At 32.5% G+C, this 20,348-nt stretch overlaps 1 protein-coding gene across 49 annotated transcripts in view; it reads left to right on the forward strand.

Annotated features, from left to right (window-relative positions):
• RIMS2 (regulating synaptic membrane exocytosis 2) overlaps nucleotides 1–20,348 on the forward strand; it is a 753,111-nt gene that overhangs the window by 497,977 nt on the left and 234,786 nt on the right. For 26 of the 49 annotated variants that reach the window (XM_073999249.1, XM_065519514.2, XM_045399234.3 and 23 more), the window contains 2 exons: nucleotides 12,276–12,455; nucleotides 13,334–13,443. In XM_073999249.1, coding sequence (XP_073855350.1) covers nucleotides 12,276–12,455; nucleotides 13,334–13,443 — 290 coding nt within the window. Of the gene's footprint in view, nucleotides 1–12,275; nucleotides 12,456–13,333; nucleotides 13,444–14,268; nucleotides 14,302–17,060; nucleotides 17,130–19,132; nucleotides 19,178–20,348 lie in introns of all 49 variants that reach the window. The other 23 variants (XM_045399228.3, XM_073999246.1, XM_073999261.1 and 20 more) reach the window with 4 other exon arrangements.

Raw genomic sequence — 20,348 nt, forward strand, 5'->3', positions numbered from 1 at the left:
ATTACCCAGATTTGATCATTACATATTGTATGTTTGTATCAAAATGTAACAGTACCCCATAAATATGTATAACTATTATGTATCCATAATTTTTTTAAATATTAGCTTTCTCCTAATTTTACTACATACAAATGAATGTGTATTAGTTACAACACAATGTAATAACATGACATCCTTGAATCTACTACCCAAACCAAGAACCAGGACATCTAATTATGTATCTCACATTTCCCTGCACTCTCCTTGCCTATTATATCCCTGTGCCTCTTTCACAGAAGTAATAAATGCTATGTTGAGTTTGCAGTGTAACTTCCTCTTTTTTTTACTTTTTTTAAAGGGACTTTGATCATTTGTTATTTACTCTACTAACTTTCTAAGTTTCTCATCCTTCTGACCTCCATCCCAATCCACTTTGAGATTCTTGGACTGATCTTTTTTGTACATGTGTTGAACATGTGAATGCTGACCTAGTAATCTATCCATTCTCCTGTATTTATTTCTGTAATGTTTTGTGCGTGTTATTTTTATATCTTGTACCTTTGTGTGTAATGCAAGTAAATACAACCACCCACTACCCTTCCTTGTTGCTGTTGTTTGTTGACCTCTTGGTAATATCATTTTATTCACGGATTATTTTAGAACCTGGCTTTAGTCTTCCTCAACATCAAATTCCTGCCATCAAGCGAGAGTAATGTCAGCATTTACCTCAATAATGTATTTAGCACCCACTCACTTCCTTAACTTTCTCTAATGTAGTAAGCTTTATCTCCAGTTCTACTTTGGTCAGTCACTCTCATGACCATACTTCACATTTTATTATCAGTAGAAATTGTTCTAGCTCTGAAATCTTAATTTGAATACTATGCTCTTGGACTCCATGATTGCACACTTTTTTTCTTATTGTTTCATTAAGTTATTTCTACTTCACTTGTTCTTCTGTCTCAGTAGAGAATACTACTCTCTTGACCCCTTTATTTTCTTGCTGTTAGCCTCCATCTTTCTTTATCTACTTACGTATCCAGAAGTTGAATCCATTCTCAGAAATATCCTCAATGCTGTTGCTACATTGTTCTTCTTTTACGTATTGAACAAGGTTCAAACCTGGATTACTTTCTTTCTCTTGTAGAATGGTTTTTGGACTAGATTATCCATATTCTTTCTTACTTGAGTCAAAATAATTGACCACTTAAAAGTGGACAATAAAAAGTAACTTTTTCATTGAGAGCTGTGGTAAAAAAAAAGTAGCATCAGTATCTAAGTATTCAGTTCTCTAGCCTCGGTTTCAAGGTAGCATATACTTGCAACTGGAAATTGTTTCCTAGGAATAAAATATGTGTTAATAGCTTCAATTGGGCCATAGTTTGGCTATATGATATCTGGAACTTTCTAAATGAATGGGATGAATGCAGTAAATTCAACATGACATCTCCAGTTATGCCCACTCCATTAGAAGAAGCTGGACTTTCACTGGTCTACCGTAGTGTATAACATGAAAAATTATGAGGACTACCTCTTTTGGAACAGAAGAATAGAGACTTAAATAATGTTTGCTAAGCTTTTTTTATATTACTTCAAGAGACAATATTAATTAACAATAGAAATCAAAGCAAGTCTTCTGGCCAGGTTATGCTAACTAGTATGAAATAATATTTGGTTCATTGTGCCTTTTAAAATGCACTCATTTAAACAAACATGTTTAGGATGGATATCATGTTATCCTTTATTAATATCTCTATTAAAATATACCCTTTATTTTAATAAATATAACCTTTTTTAACATTTACCTTTGTATCCTACTTATTTTTCTAGTATTCATCCCTGCTTAGAGCTATACACAACATATTAAGGAACTACTAACATCTATTGTGGGCAGCTAGATTTTTATGTAAAGTGTCATGGAAGAGACAACAACTCCAGCTGTATCTTAAAGAATAAATAGGAATTATTTAGATTCATGTGGAGATGAGGGAGGATGTTTGTGACATTTTAAAGAAATGTATGAACAGGGTCACAGAGGTAATAAATATCGTATTTTAGAATTGTTGTAACATTATTCGCAGGGCAGGAAATAGGAAGAAATGAATCTGGAATGATAGAGAGGGTTCCACTTATGAAGAATCTCTTGTTTATTATTATTATTATTATTGAGATGGAGTCTCACTCTGTCGCCAGGCTGGAGTGCCAATGGCAGATCTTGGCTCACTGCAACCTCCACCTCCCAGGTTCAAGCGATTCTCCTGCTTCAGCCTCCTGAGTAGCTGGGATTACAGGCATGTGCCACTGCATCTGGCTAATTTTTGTATTTTTAGTAGAGACGGGTTTTCCCCATGTTGACCAGGCTAGTCTCAAACTCCTGACCTCAGGTGATCTGCCCACTTCGGCCTCCCAAAGCGCTGGGATTACAGATGTGAGCCACCATGCCCAGCCTGAAGAATCTTATATACTCTTTATAAATGTTAAGGAACTTAGATCAAAGACTGTAGGTTCTAGAGGTACCTTGAAGGGATTTAATTAGGAATAGTGATAACAAGCTTGTTCACCTTAGAGTACCTACCTACACACTATGTGAATGATTGATTTGAAGAGAAAAAATGAAAAGAGAGACATGTAGTGGATGGAAGAACAGAGAGAAAATAGTGGTTTTAATAAACTAAAATCAGCAATACTTGATAAATAATGGAATTTGGATTTTGAGAGAGTGCAGAGTCATGAAAAATTCCCAGTCTTATACCTTGGATAACTAGATTCATAAGGTACCTTAACAGGGTCCAGGTGGGTTTTTAGGGGGGGAATCAGTTTAGGTGTGAGACAAGTTCAGTTTTGGAATTACTGAGAAAGCTAAGAGGAAATGTCTAGCAAGGAATAAAGTAAACAATTTTAAAACTTGAAGTTGCCTAAGCTACATAGAGTAATTTCAGAGTAAATTCACTACTAATGGTAAGCAGTCATAAAAAGTAAGCGAAGTCAGTCTGAGAAACAACCCATGAAATGAGGGCTTAGAAGTTTTTCCCTGCCTGAGGAACATTATCATTAAGTGGCAGAGGGAGGAAGAGGAACTTCTGAGCTACATAAAGAAGAATGAGAAAAGTGGAATGACAAGAGCTAAAGGAATAGTTTCAAGAAGAAAGTAATAACATTACAGTAAAAATAATGAATGAAAAATGCGTGTTGGATATGTCAAGTGAGGTGTCATGGATGACTTTAGCTAGGGTAATTTTAGAAGGAAGGTGGTGGGGGGGAAAGCAGGTTGCAGTAGCCTAAGTATGACCAGGAGATAAGAAAATGAACTTATCAAGAAAGTGTGAAGGAGAAGAATTAGATAGCATATGTGATATCAAAAGATGTTTATTTCCCTTTGATTAGGAAATATGTCCATGTGTTCACACACTGGAGCAAAGGATGTTTTAGAGAAAGATAAGTCAAAAATACAGAAAAAAAGAGAGAATGATTGGAAGAAGAGTCTTAGGAGAGGTAGGAAGTAATCAGACTAAACACACGGGTGGATTTTGTGAGCAGAAAGAAACTGTTATTTACCACTGAGGCAGGAAGAAAATAGGTGGGAGAAGTGAAGCTAAGTAAAAGGATGCTAATAGAGAGAAATCAAGTTAGTTATTAAACCATTGTGAGTGTTTTAATGACTGTGTGAGTAGGAAGATTGGTTAGAAGGGAATCTGAGTGTTTTATGGGAGTGGTTGAGATGATCAGTCATAGAGTCCAGGGTGGATAAGGAAAGAAGAAAGTCAAAGATAGTGATATACACTAGCAGGAATTTGTGGGACTGATGCCAGAATAAAGTAAGGATTATTGAAGTCTTGAAAATCTGGAGATTGGGCTTCATGATTGTTCAATGATTTTCTGCCTTTGCATTGAAATCTTCTAGCACTACCATAGTCAGTCCCTAAAATTAGCAATGACTAAGGGATAGTGATTGGAAGTTGGATAGATAATAGCAACCTGTATTAATAATGAACGTTACTGCCAAGTGGAATGCTTAAGAGAAGTAAGGACTATGTCCATTATGGTTCAGAGGGTAATAGTCAGAAGTGTCTCTAGGGAGCCAACTTCCCCTCCTGGATTCCTGGACTGTGAAATGTGAAAGAATAAGTAGCTTCTGCAGATGAAGGCTACAATGGAAGCAGAGGCTACACAGTTGAACTAAATGTTATTTGAGGCAGGAATATGCAAAAACCATCCTGCAGGAAGGTTGATGTTTAAGGAAGTTTATTAATAATGGAATAAGGGTTCTCGAAAATACAAAAGAGAATTAGAAGAGATTAAGAATGATACAGAAGAGAGAATAGGAAATGAAGAATTTAGGGAGAAGAAGATACCAGGGGGCAGTGGGGATTGCCTTTTACTTGATAGCCAAGAATCACAGAGATAAGATAATGGAATAGAACTGATTAAATTAAAATATTCTAAGTTAATTGTCAGTTGTTGTAATACCAGAACTGGCTGAGGGTCCCTGGAAAGGTTTGACCTGTGTCCAGATTAATGATGAGGGCTGCTATGAAGTTTGAAGAGAGGCAATGATGGTCTTATCTCAAGATGGGTATCATAACTAGAACCCTGGTTAAAGAAAGGATTCTGACAAAGCTAGTGGAGTCATGGTTCTACACATAGACTGTTTTCTTAAAGATTCCCTACATGGAAGGTAGTGCTGAGTGCTCTTAGTCAATGTGATGTAAGCCAATAACACACTTTCCAAACTGCTATCATTTTTAATATTAGTTTCTCTACATTACCAGTCATCTTCTGTCCTCTTACAACTGTTTTGTTCTCCATCAAAACTAACTTCTTACATTTCTGACTCTAGCCTGTCTTAGTTTCTGTGGAATTTTCCTGCATTTATTATTTCTTGTTTCTGTTGTATTTCAATCTTTCTTCCTTTACTGATTTTATTTCTCCTCAAATTACTGTTGAAGTTGTCTTAATAATACCTTCCGGCCGGGTGCGGTAGCTCACGCCTGTAATCCCAGCCCTTTGGGAGGCCAAGGTGGGTGGATCACCTGAGGTTGGGAGTTTGAGACTAGCCTGACCAACATGGAGAAACCCCATCTCTACTAAAAATACAAAATTAGCTGGGCATGATGGTGCATGCCTGTAATCACACCTGCTCAGGAGGCTGAGGCAGGAGAATCACTTGAACCTGGGAGGTGGAGGTTGCAGTGAGTTGAGATGGCGCCATTGTACTCCAGCCTGGGCAACAAGAGCAAAACTCCTCAAAAATAAAAATATAAATAAACTATAATAATAATAATACCTTCTTTCTTCAAGCTAACTTGAGAGTGGTCTATTTCTCTCTCTCTCTCTTTTTACTTAAGTCAGTTATCTCGAGTATGTGTTTTTACATATGCTTCCTTCACTCCTTCATCAGCTCCTAAGCCTTAACTTTCTACAGTTTGACCTCTGCCTCCAGTGCTTTACTGATATTATAGATATAAATATATATATTTGGGTTTGGGTTTTTGTATGCACCTTTTTTGAACTATTTAATTTCTGTTAATAGATCATCATTTCATTTCTGAGGCTGAAAATTTCAAAGGTTTTTTTAATATTTAATTTATATGGTGATTTGTCTAACATTTTTGAGAGAAAAAAAATCCCTACTAGCAAAGAAAACGCAGTTCAGTGAAATTAGCAGGCTTAGAATAAAGACAGCCCAGTTCAAGTTCCAGCCCAGAAAACATCAAATTCTGTGAATTCCTCCAAGCTTCTATAAGCCTTAGTTTGCTCATTTCTAAAGTGAGAGAGTTTGGATTATATAACTTCTGAGATTCCTTCTATCGCTAATATTGTTTGCATGCTTCTGAATATTATGTATGTTCTCTATATTTTATATTATATGTTTTGTATATTGTGATTTGTAATGTTTGTCATTCATACCTTCTTCTCTGTTTCCACCCTTATTACTACAAGTCAGAGCCTTTTCCTAATCTAGCTCATTCTCTGCAGTACCGTTGAATTATTCTTCTTAATTTATTACTTGGAAATTACCTTTGTTCAGAAGTTTTTCTTATTACTCTCATTGAAAATTAAACTGTTTAAACCTCTTAACTAGGCATTAAAAATTGTCATAAATTGATTCTGATCTAATTTTTTAGCTAACATTTTACCATATTCTACTTTGTTATTCCTAGCCTTTCCATTTGACTATTTTATCTTCCATCATCTATGTGTCTGCTAAAATTTCCCCATCTGTTCATGCATGCTGTTCATCTTTTTTACTACAGTCTTTATCAAGCAGACTTATTTCAGATTCCCCATTTGATAGTTTCAACACCTATACCATCTCTTAGTCTGCCTCTGTTGGTGGCTTTGTCCTTGACAGGTGGGCCTTATTTGTCATGCTTTTTTGTGTTTCAAATAAATTTGCGTTGAATGTTGAGATCATATCATCAGTAATGATTGAGGCCGATAGTATTTATGCTTGAAAATGAGCACAACTTTTGTTCTGTTAGTTGGGGGGTTGGGGAGCATTAAGCAATCTTCAGACTGCTACATCTGAGTATGAGATTTGAACTGGTACTATGAAGTGACCGCTGCTGGCAGCAGGCAACAGTGCATTTGAGAGATTTGCATTATACCCATTTCTCTATCCACATAAAAACAGCAAAACAAAAGGAATGCTGGTGAATTGTTCAAAATTGATCAGTGAAACTATTGAATCTGTATTCTAGCTTGAGAGCCATACCTCATCAGTATACTGATATAATACAATAGCAATTCATAACTATATTGTTTAGAGATATACCTTTAAAATGTTTGCCATTTTATGGAATCTGAGAATCTGGGAAGTCATAATCAAGATCAATAATTTGGTGGAATAACTTTAATTTTTACGTTTGACAAATCATTATTAAATTTGAACATTCATTGAATATGGGAACTACCTATTTCATAAAAATAAGGATTTTACAGGTAAGATGTAATATTATCTCTCAGTATTCTTAAAATTATATTTTAAAGATGTATTAATTTGTTCTGCATTAATTATGCTGGGTAAATAATCCTGCTTTGTGGTTTTGTTTCTGTTACTTTTTAAATAAAAATTAAGTAACAATGAAAATTATAAATATTTAATATACTTAAAATATCTTCAAAATATTTACATCTTATATGTTTGTGTGTGTGTGTGTGTTTAATAATACAGTATATGTTATTGTTCAGTATTGTATTTGTCCCTAATTTTCTTGAGGAAAATGGGATATTTGGTCATTTCTTTGTGCAATTTTCAATAATGAATATATTTTTTAAATACCTTTGTAGAATACTTCTCTTTTTGATAATAAAATAATAGGCTTGTGGGTAATAGTAATTTTTTTCCTACATGAATGATGTCTTGCTTTGTCACATCAATATATATATTATACCATTTTCACATTTTAGATTGTTATTAACTTGGCTGACTAAATATTGTCATTTTTGAATAAGCTTATTTACTTTTAACTAATATAAAGTCTTTACATCTAACTCAACAGAAAGATTCTGTAGAATAATGTTGTTATGCCCAATGATAAATTAATCTCCAAAATAATATAATATTCCTATTTGTGCACAATACCTATTTGCTTATTTACCATGATTTCTATGACAAATATTTTGTATCTTGCAATCCTCTTAACATTAGAAACGATGCTAAAATAATGAGCTAGAGTTTTTAAAAAGTTAGTCTTGCACATTAGTGATGACCATGAAAATTGTAATTTTAAAGTTGTCATAATTACTTTAAATTATTTGTTATATACAAATATGTATATATGCTATATTAATTATTCTAAAATGTTTCATTTTTAATGTTTTCTAGTATATTTTATCATGTATTTATACTTCAGTTATGCAGTTAACGCCCAGAAAATCTGTAGATATTCAAGATATTTTAACAAAAATAAAATGTTTCTGCTGGGTTTTTTTTTTTTTTGTTTTTTGTTTTGTTTTTTTGAGACAGGGTCTCACTCTGTCACCCAGACTGGAGCGCAATGGTATGATCACAGCTCACTGCAGCCTCGACCTCCTGAGTTCAAGCATTCCTCCCACTTTAGCCTCCTGAACAACTAGGACTATAAGTGTTTGCCACCACACCCGCTAGTTTTCTTTTTTGTATTTTTTGTAGATCTAGGGTTTCACCATGTTGCCCAGTCTGGTCTCAAATGCCTAAGCTCAAGCCATCTGTCTGCCTCAGCATCTGAAAGTGCTGGGATTACAGACATGAGCCACTGTGTCTGGCACTTCTGCTATTCATCAGCTTATTCTATATAGTATGGATATAGAGAAGTCATTTCTTGCCCCAAACCTGGGACTATACTTGTCCTTCAGAGATATATCCAATTTTTTTAAATTTAAGATGTCAGCTTTATAAAGGAAAAGAATAATTCCTAAGTAGCTTTACTTTTTACAAGTTTACTTTTCAAGAAAACCTATTACATTTACTTATGACATCTTTCCAATATAAACATGAAATAAGTCTGATTTAATACAGACTAGGTTCTGAGTTACATATTGGGAAAATTTTCATTGATTTCTGAGTTTTAGTATTCTTAGTATTTATCATACCTGTAGAGATACTCTACATTGAGCTTACTTTGATCTGGAGTTGTATCATTGTGAAAGATATGGATGGATGGATGGATGGATGGATGGATGGATGGATGGATGGATGGCAATAACATTGGATTATAGACAAGAGTGCCCACTGACCTCTTCTTCCCTAATAGAGGGAAATCCCTTGCAAGACAGTCCCTTGCATACAATCCCTTGCATACAAATCCCTTGTCCTTTCATTGAATTAGGAAACCTAAAGTACATCGCAAAACTGATAAAATAGGTAGGAAGTTGCATCAAATACTTGGAAATTTTTTAAAATATTTTATGAGCAACTATGTTGACCTGAAAAAATGATTCAAAACTGACAACTTCGCTGAATGATTATAAAATTATTTTTCCCTTAGAATGACTGAAAATAAATACTAAATCACATTATTTCAGTTTTAGTTTTTCTTATGCATAAAGATTGCTATTTAAGACAAAAGTCTTCTAAATTGTTTTCTTTATTGTGGCCTATTGTCAGTTCATCCTCATCTCAAAATCTGCATATGCTAATAATGTGCTTTTAAGACTGGGTTGTTAACAGTAGTATGTATTGTTATCACATTGTTAGTCAACATAAATTAGTGGAGGAGCTGATACACAGTATCCTTTGTGAATGCATGCAGTTTAGAATAACAGCCATTAGATAATGATGGACAGTAGCCTAGATCAATTCAAGTGCAAAAAAAATTAACTATAAATAGAGATTAGAAAATGTAAACTATTCAAAAAGATGTAACAGTGATAGATATTAAATCACTTTTTAAAAGACAATGGAATTATTTACATAAGAAAGATTTAAATTTACAGGTGAGGGGGCCCTAGCTTTTTCAGTGGCTTATCCTTTGGTAATCTGATAAAACCATGGCCACTGTTTTTGGAATAATATTTTATATGCATAACATAAACTAAGGTAAATAAAATGGTTACAGAAGAAACGACTTATATTGAAATAAAGACTCCAAGTTAAGAACCCCAAGTGGGCCCTAAAATATTTTAAGCCTTGCAAGTGTTTATTATTTCCCACTTTTCAGTTGCTGCTATTCAAAATTAATTATATATTCTCATCTTTAAATTAAAACAAATTCAGAATTTTGGTGGGAGTTTGTGAGTGTTATATCTCAATCCCTTTAAGGGGCCTGATATAAGACTGGGTAATTTAGGCATTACTACTTTAAATTTTCATAGCAGTAACATTGTGTCTAAGCTAGTCAGACCTATTTTTATCCAATGTAGGAGCAGGAGCCTGTGTCAGCCTTCTCTTGTGTGCTGTCAAAGTTTAAAATACAGTAGCTTTCCATTCCCCTTAACTGTGTTGGGACATTTGGGGAAATTTCTACCTTCTACTGTGGTTCTTTTCATTTTTCATTTATTAACCTATTTTCATTTCACACTATGGTATTTATTTAATATATACTTTGTATTTATGGACAAAACTATATAAGTAAAATGTAAAAGATGGGTTAATTTTCAAACAACTTTTTTATAAAGAGACATTTTTCATAAGGGCTACTTCCTAAGGAGTGACCACTGTTTTATAAATAATGGTCTCCTTTTGAGGACATAGGACATAGCAACACATTTAAAATAATTCTCTGGTTTTCACTCATTATCATATTTTTCAATTATTAAAAATGATGCTTCACAAAGAAGTGAAACTGCATATCCTAACATTTACTCCACTTTCCACTTGGAAAAATTTCTTGATGGAATCAGAATAAATTAAATTATATATAAACACATGAAATATTAGTCTAATTTTCTGTTAGGGTAATTGTAGCTATTTCCCAAAGTTTTGTTATATAATAAGATGTTTATTATTAATGTAAGATAAATCTTTAAAATAAATGTAAAGATGGATACTCTTAAAAAATAGGTTTTAAGCAATTTAAGAAATAATATATAAAGAGATATACCTTTTGTTTCTGTTTATTATGATGAAGATATATAAAGATGTTAGACTAAAAACATGTAGCAAACTACTGAAGACACTTATTTCTAAAGAAAAGTGTTCTTTAATGAGAACACTTGGACACAGGAGGGGGAACATATGGGGTCGGGGGAGGGGGGAGGGATAGCATTAGGAGATACACCTAATGTAAATGATGAGTTAATGGGTGCAGCACACCAACATGGCACATGTATACACATGTAACAAACCTGCATGTTGTGCACATGTACCCTAGAACATAAAGTATAATAAAAAAAAAGTGTTCTTTTAAAATAGTTTTTCAGAAACAAAAAGACAGCTATGATATTTACACTATGAAGTTACCTTTTCATTTCTCTTGCCATGTAACTGTTACTAATAATTAAATATTTTTTATATATTTACATTTAATGTCAGTTATTTTGACATATTCTGGATGCACTTATATGAAAATACTGAACTTAGATAGTAAATCACATGGTAGTATATGGATTTAAAAGTATTTAAAAATGCTCTGACTTATATGTTACCCTATGACTTTAAAATGTTAAATAATCACAAGATATGGTGTAGAATAAAGCCAATATTCACTTTCTAAAGTCACCTAATCTAATATCAACTAGTACACAATTATTTGCCATATAATTCATGACATTTGGGAAATTATGTCCTTTTTTTCTTTTTTTTTAAAATTACTTGCATTTTTCATTATCCAAAATAAGGTTGAGATAACTTATAGGTAAAGTGGATGTCATTGAAACATTAGCTTTGAGGGAGACTAATGCTTTCTTGACTGTCGGTATTATATAAGCATTTCCATTTTTGTGCTTACAACTGGATGGGGAGGAATAATTTTATTTGAAATATACTTTGGCATGTTTTACTTTTGAATTCTGGAGCCAAAGCTAGTGTTTTTAAAGTCCTCTCCCAAATTGTGGGGCTGGTATTAGAAAACATTTATTGATCATGTTAGATGTAAAAGTATTATGCTAGGTTCCAGGGATAGAAAGGTCAACAATGAGAGGTTGCTTAAATTTAAGGATACTTCCTTCAACAAGGATTAAGTTTTGGTATTAGATTTATTTGTGGTCAAAGAGATCATGTTGTTTCAGAATTATTGTTCCAGTTAATACCCATTCTGAATTGAATCAGTTGGCATAGCTAAAGTGCACCGAGATAGACAGCCAGTTAACCAGTTTTCTACAGGGTAATTTTTCTTGTGGATCGGGTTTAAATATGGCTACAGACTTCAAAGTCACCCTATTTTCTTATAACCTCATTTTGATTCTTCTGTTTAAATGTTCAGGTGTATAGTGTTTTCTGAAAGCCTTTTTATATCTTAGTTGGTATAGTACTAAACAGCTTCAGGTGCTACAGAATTAATGCTTATATGGTTTTCTTCACTCTTGAAAATGTTAGGAAAAGTCATTGAATTCTTTAAAATAGAATAATTCACATATTTCACGTATTCCATTTAGGGAATTCATTTTGGAAAGCAAGCAGTTTTGTTTGTTGTTTTTTTTATGACTGAGCGACTATTATCTTTGCTGGAAATTACTTTGAAAGGCAGATTTGGTTTTTTAGAAATTCTTAAGAAGTTTCATTTGAAATTGCTCAGAATATGTTGGGGAAAAGAAAAATTTTTACATACTCCATAATTTTAAACAGTTACCTTTTTCAAAATCAGTTTGATGCATCATAACCAAATAGCAGAAGGGCACGAAAGATCAACTGAGCTGCTTTTTGACTAACGTTTCAGGGATTGTGAAGCAGCAGATAGACAGCCATATCACAGATCCAGATCAACAGAACAACGGCCTCTCCTTGAGCGGACCACCACCCGCTCCAGATCCACTGAACGTCCTGATACAAACCTCATGAGGTCGATGCCTTCATTAATGACTGGAAGATCTGCCCCTCCTTCACCTGCCTTATCGAGGTGAAAGATAAATCAATCAGACTAATTTCCCCTTTGCCCCACCAGCACACCATTTTATTTTCCCAGCAACTAAATGGTCTCTTCTATCATCTTTGGCTGATCACTAGTAATAATTGATACTAACCTTTCAATGTAAACACACTATTTATATTCAGTGGATATAATAGTGTGTGGCTACCATTGTAATTTGTTTATTAACTGTCCTGACTGCATTTGTTTTGTGATTTCTCATTAATCAGGAGTCCTGGATAAATTCCGTCATTAACTGTCATGTTCCTCTCCTACAGAATGAGAAACTATTTGTGTCCATTACACATCACTTTTCAAATCATCATAATGATTACAAATAAAACTAGATTTTTTAGTTTCTATCGATACTACTGTTATGTATTAACCAATATTTTCCTTAGTTAAATCTTGAATTGTTCAGGGTTTTATTTGTAGTTTCATGAGATGTTTTCTAATAAAGGGATATTTAATATAAGCCTGAGTAAAAATCTCTGGATCAAGGGAGAAAGGTTAGTGTTGAAAGTTTGAAATCTGGTAGAAAGAAAAGTACAATCTTTTCTTTCTTGATCTGCAAAATTGTCCTCTTGCTTTCAATGGATAGAGTACTAATTTACATTAATAATTCCATGGATTTTACTGTAGGGTTTTGTGTGCATGTATGTGTATGTATGCATATTACACCAAAAATAAACATCTTTTGCTATTTAATCATTCAGATATCCATATTTTGTCTAGTTTTCCTAACCTTTTAATCTGCAGCCAAACTTCTTTTTAAATTGTATTTATACAGCTATCATATGAACCAAATATAGGTATTAAAAATATGTAACTCATTATACTGAAAATTAATATTAATTGTGTGTCTTTAGGTCTCATCCTCGTACTGGGTCTGTCCAGACAAGCCCATCAAGTACTCCAGTGGCAGGACGAAGGGGCCGACAGCTTCCACAGCTTCCACCAAAGGGAACATTGGATAGAAGTAAGTTTTATTTCTAATTATGTCGTTTAGGAAATACACATGGAAGCTAAGGTGAATCAAGATTTTCTTACTTTTGTGTTAGTTTTCTTCTTTTGTTAATTGTATGCCTTGTCTTATTTGATAATAGTTATATTTATAAATATTATGTATTTTTGCATAAAAATTTGTAATATTTCCAGGTAAAATAAGGTATCTTTATTGCTCTTGCACATTTTTAAATTTGAATAAATGCATCTTAAAAAGTAAACATAATAGTCTTAAATGAGCTGTTGGATAATATTTCTTTGCCACAACTAAGTTTATGTAATTGTTGATAGTTATATAAAGTTTATTAGTAACTAGCCAAATCAATTTTCACACACTGCAAAGGACTGGTTAGCTGATGCACAACAATGGTGATCCTTCTCAATACTGGAGAACAAGAAAAAGGTAATCATGAATATACAATGAAAGATGCATGTTGTACTGATGTTTTTATTAATTTTACATTTTTGCATAAAAAGCACTATTTGCTGACACACACATGAACATACTTCCCAAACTTCTATAAATTCTTGGATAAAGGACCTCTAAAAGCATGGATAACTGAATATAACGGTTTTTAAGATCATTTTTTCAATGATCCCTTTATTTAGTAACTGGATGTGTTTTGCAAATAATACATATATATTTAAATCATTTAACTTTTCTCTAGTAGATAATACATTCTGTGCCTTTGGAAATTTCTGTTGTTTTTAACCCCTGTGTTTTGGTTCCCTTTTTTTCCTTTTTTTTTTTTTTTCTTTTGTTTTTGTTTTGTTTTTTATTTTTATTTTGTTTCCCTAGACAATGGAGTCAAGGAGATAGAACCTTATGAAGGTCTGTACATAAAGGAGGGTTTGTTTTGTGCTAACAGCCTTTTTGGGGAGCTAGTAAGCAAAAATAAACCCAACTGCAATTGATGTCCCTTTGTTGTATAGACTTATATACAGTAAAATTATTTTGTTTTATGATATCTGACAAAGTATTCAACTTTTTTTTTTAACTTGGAAATTATACCAAGGAGTTAAATTTCTTTGATTGATCAAGTAAGAATGCAAGGAGTTTAACTTCTCTTAAATGAGCAGATAAAATGTGCTCTTTCATAAAATTTTTATGTACCTTTTAACCAGAATACTAGATTTTGAGTAAGACTTTAACCAAAGATATCAATTGCAGTCTACGTTTACATCATTGAGGATGTACACATAGTTTAGTTATATTTATCATCATATATTTCATTTTTTATTTATGATGATGTTTTTAATTATTAAATTTGGCTTTCTAGAAAATAAAGTTGTTGAATTAGATAGTGATTGTGGCTTGTGTTTCCAACATCATTTTTCATGTTGTAGCAAGACTTACATATAAGACTTACGTATATCAGAGTTAAATATGATACAGTTTTATTATCAAACACTACATTATGACTCGGAAGAAAATACTGAATGGTGATATATGGAGTGTCATACATTTGCTAGATCAATACAAAATCATCTGCCTGTTATGGAAATCTGAAATTAACTTTGTATCTTTAAAAACTTGTTGACTGTTTACTGATGAATTTCTAGCACATAGAATAATGCCTGGCACATTGTAGACCCTCAATAAATCTTTGTTGAATAAATTCATGAAATATTTATTTAAAAAGGGAAAAGCTACCTCAAATAGTATACAAAGTACCACTACAATAATCTTGTCATTCTATATATGTTTATATTAAAATTCATATTTCTGTAAACTATTTGTAACAAATTTGTAAGTGTGCTGCATTTGAGCAGCAATACTTTTATACCCTTATATAACTTGTTGATATAAGTTGTGTTCTTGTTAACTGGATGATGGTCAACTTCTGTTTTGTCATTCTTTCTATTTCCAAGTACCATAATTTTGAACAATCCAGTGATATTGTGACTGATGGTCTATTATGCTGCCTGATAAAAAGACTTCACAGCATTTTTATAGTTCTTAATTATTTGCATAAAATTGGGGGCATAGAATTTTAAATCACTTTTCCTAAGGAAAGTTTAGTAATATTTATGTAACTTTTTTTCTCTTCAGTGTTTTTAAAGATGGAGTTTCAACATCATTTATTGGCATATAAACTCAGAAACTATCATTTGTGCACATTTTTTAAATTGAATTTTTAATGTCGTTTATAGCAATAGACTGTTGAAATACAAGTAGCTCTATTCTTTGTAATAGTAAGTATACTAGAAAACAGAGCCTATTGGTGATGCTGAAAGTCAGGGTTGGTGAAGTTTCTGATGGGCTTCTCAGTAAAGATTCTCTTTACTATTGTTTTTGACCCTATAAAATTAATTAAAACCAAAATTTTCCTTTAAAGTCCCCAATTGTGATTTTTCCATTTTTTTAATTTCATAAAAGAAAGAGGAGCCAAAACCTCCCTTACCCTTTTTAGTATGAAATAAAAGGGGTTTTGTTTTATATAAAAGTATGGATGATTTTTTAAAGTGTTTTCATAAATGCTGATATGGAGACTTCAGTAGATTATGCAAACTTTTTTAGTTTTAAGGAAGATATAATATCTCTTTTAGAAATCTCAACTTCAGTTAATCTTCAGTAAGTAGCACAAAATAGACTTACCAGTTGATGGTCTAAATCAAATTATGTTTGGATTATCACCTAAAAAGTTAATTGTGAGAAGTTGTAATTTAATGGCATTATTTTAGAATTAAAGTATTGAAATATTTATTTTCAAATCCTTTTCGACAGCCAACGTATGACCGAGTCATACTTTAACTCTTTATGATTTTGATTATTTTATATTTTAGTCTTATGTATTTGGCCACTTATCTTTGTTTAGAACTAGAGAAGTAAAATAAGAATAATATAGAAAGCACAATGTACTAAACAACTATAAGGCATTGTTATTATTTTATTTTTCCCTTTTATGTACTGCCATTTTGTAAAATGTCATGTTCTCTTTTTCTAGAAGAAAAGTTATATAACTTTTTTTTAGTAATATACCAAGTTTATATATATTTTGCCTACTTTACCCAGTTATCCACATATTACAAATATTTTAAAAGTCACAGTTTCTCTTTTACAAAGTCATCATAAAAGCAGACAATGTGATAATTAACCAGTAAGTTTATTTACTTTTCTATAGCATGTCAGAAACTTATTAAAAGTAATCTATTGGGCCAGGTGCAGTGGCTCCTGTGGCTCACATCTGTAATCCCAGCACTTTGGGAGGCTGAGGCGGGTGGATCGCTTGAGCTCGGGAGTTCAAGACCAACCTGGGTAACGTGGTGAAACCCCATCGCTACAAAAAAATACAAAATTAGCCAGGCATGGTGGTGCACTCCCATAGTCCCAACTACTCAGGAGGTTGAAGTGGGAGGATCACTTGAGCCCAGGAGACGCAGGTTGCAGTGAGCTGTGATTGTGCCACTGCACTCCAGCCTGGGTGATAGTGAGACTCTGTTTCTAAATAAATAAATAAATAAATAAATATTGGTGTATTTATCATTCGGAATAATTTAGAATTTTTTATTTGTTTAGTTTCTTTGAAGAGTAACAGATACACCTATTTGGTCTTATATTTTTCTTTACCTTTGCTTATGCAAGTACAGAAGTTAATGAAGAAACTGAGCATATGGAAGAGCAGGGGGAAGAAAAGCAGGGAGAAGAGGTCAAGGCAGGTCTGTCTGACTGCATATCTAAAATAAATAAGCGAATGTTTTCAAATATGACTTTTCAATTTTACATAAGACTTTAGGCTCCAAATTTATAACTGCACAATGAAGAATAGATTGTTTTTCAGCACTAACTTTAAGATAAATTACCTAATTTTATTAATGAATGGGTATTACTTAAGCTATCTAGGCAATTTGTCAGAATATGTAATTTACCCAACTGGCTAAATATTTTCCCTGATGTTTAAATCAAACTAGAATTATAGATAGTGCCCCTGACCAAGATATACACCTACCCTTTACCCAGCTTTACATTCATTTGTTTATTCAAAAAAATTTAACGAGTACCTACTAGAAAACTATACTTTATCATGTGTTGTGGTGAGTAAAGGTTTGTTGAAGCTTTAGCACCTTCTCCCATGGATTTTGAATCTAGTAGAAGCAAATTATAAAGAAATATAGAGCAGAATATAAATTCCATTAAAACATTTATAGACCATGATCATTTTTTCCATTATATTTTTTTCCTAAAGTAAAGCAATTATAGGTTTCTCTTCTTCATTCCAGTTCAATATTACTCTAATATTTATTGTCAATCATAATTTCTCCCCATCTTTCTAAATGAAATGCATACCTTTTATTTTTGTTGTTTTTAAAGTCCCTATTATGTTTATCTATCATAATGTTTAATGTTGGTGAAAGGATTTTAAAACTTAAAAGATTCCAGCCTGGCCAACATGGCGAAACCCCATCTCTACTAAAAATAAAAAAATTAGCTGGGCATGGTGGTATGCGCCTGTAGTCCCAGCTACCTGGGAGGCCGAAGCAGGAGAATCGCTTGAACCCGAGAGGCAGAGGTTACAGTGAGCCAAGATCATGCCACTGCACTCCAGCCTGGGCAACAGAGCGAGACTCTGTCTCAAAAAAGTTAAAACATTATATAATCAGTAAATCAGTGTATTTTTATATACTACCTTTATCAAATTTTCACTATTTTTATTTGAAACTCAGAATTGAATACTAATCTTATCCAATTGTCAAGTTTAATTGTAACTTTCTTTGAATGATACAGAATATCTTTAATTTTATCAAGTGTTTAACTGATCACTTTTTATTTATGAATAATAGAGTGTTCTTTTTATGCCTTTTTTTCCTCTGCTTTCCATGGTGTGAAAGCAATACCATTACGTATATTATACCTAAGATATATTTTCATGGAAGCATTCTTTCAGTGGAGTTTTTAGTTTTACAACTGAAAACATCTCTTAAGCTACTAGAATTGCTCATTATCAGTAACTTTTCAATGTCGTAAAGGTGACAAATATCAAAGTCATCTGATAATGGAAACAGGCAAGTTTAATTGCATATTTCTAGACATGTAGAATTGCTTGGGTTCTGAATATCTAGTATCTAACTTCTAGAATGTCATTTTTCTTCCATTTTCCTGGAATAATTTAGGAATCACATTTTTATGGAATACTATAAGAATGAATTTCATTTTAGCTTAGCTGTTAATGTTTTCCCATTAGCTCATTCCTCTGCATCTCATATAGTCCATACAAACACTGCAGCCTTTCACGCCATTAATTGTCTTCCACATTAAAGTCATTTTTTAAGATAGCATTAGTTTGGGGACTTCAGCAATAGTTAATATCACTTTTCCTTATTTTAAATAAATTAAGATAAAGACGCCCATGTGCTAAACCAGTTTGTTGCTGGTGTTTTATTGTCAAAAGTAATTAGTAAGTTGCATCAGTTTTTAAATTAACATAAAAGCATAACTATATACTATTAAGATGATTTTTCACTTATTTGGTTTTTATTAATTCTCCTATGAGATAGGAAGTATATACATTTCTCTTGTGTTCATTAATATGGGATGTCATGTGTAGTGCATGGATTTGTTTCCCTATTGTGTGATTTCATCTTTTTTGATGTGCTTTGTTTTTATTTTGGTTATTAATGATCTTAATCATTAATCACTATTGTCTGTTTTCAATATTATAAAGACAATGAGGGAGAAACACCAACACCACCTACTAATGGGAAAAAAGGCAAGTCTTAAAATGAAGTTTATGGTGCCTTTCTAGATATTAAAAACTCCGTATTGACATTTGTAATATACTTGAATTGCTTTTTAAAATAAGCATAAGTACAAGTATTAGTCTCAATTTAAGTTATCCAGTATTTAATATGTCTATTCTTTTTTATTTATTTCTAAATAGGAAATTAGTCTTCAAAATACTTACCTTTAATGATTCTGATACAATTCTATTTTATTGAACTGTAATGGCATTAAAATTGGAAGACTAACTTTGTTGATCATGTTAAGGGAAAGGATTCTGAGGAAGATACTAGTGGTCATGTTATACATTTACAGAATCACAGCATGGATATTTTTCAATCCAGAAATCGTTTTAAAATTGAATTATTTTAAAAACATTTTAAAGTAGAAGTTTAAAGTAGAAAATGAGACAAATTTAATCATAAGTTTAACAATAACATAAAAGGAAGATTTATAACATTTGTGGATTTTTCATAGTTCTATATACATGAATTAAAACTGCCTGGAAAGTAAAAAGATGATTGATTTTAATACTTAGATGTGATTTTCCTATCATTATTGCTGACATAATTCTGTAATCTGCCACAACCAAATTCTATCAGAATGGTAGGACTGTGTATGTTTTGCAGTAATTGATTATCAAATATGTCTACATATATTGATTTAGAATATTAGCATTTTAAAATGATTTTATCAAAAAAGTAACATCCCGTTCTATATCATAAAATTTGGCTCAAGCGATTCTCCTGCCTCAGCCTCCTGAGTAGCTGGGATTACAGGCGCCTGCCACCACACCCGGCTAAGTTTTGTGTTTCTAGTAAAGACGGGTTTCACCATGTTGGCCGGGCTGATCTCAGACTCCTGACCTCAAGTGATCCTCCCGCCTCGGCCTCCCAAAGTGCTGGGATTACAGGTGTGAGCCACCGCTCCCGGCTTCGGATTTCTCATAACGTCTTTATTTTGCAAAGGCAGTTTCACATGTAAAGTTTTCTAGTGACAATGATTGTTGAAACCTCAGTTATAAATTTGTTTTTATATGCACACTTATAAATTTGTGTTTTTATCATTATATGAAATCCTCTCCACTGTAAAACATTGCTATTGCTATATAAATCAATCCAACATATGATATAGTTGAACCTAGAAATTAATGAATAAAT

The sequence above is a fragment of the Macaca fascicularis genome, chromosome 8, assembly GCF_037993035.2.
Source record: "Macaca fascicularis isolate 582-1 chromosome 8, T2T-MFA8v1.1".
Classification (NCBI taxonomy): Eukaryota; Metazoa; Chordata; class Mammalia; order Primates; family Cercopithecidae; genus Macaca; species Macaca fascicularis.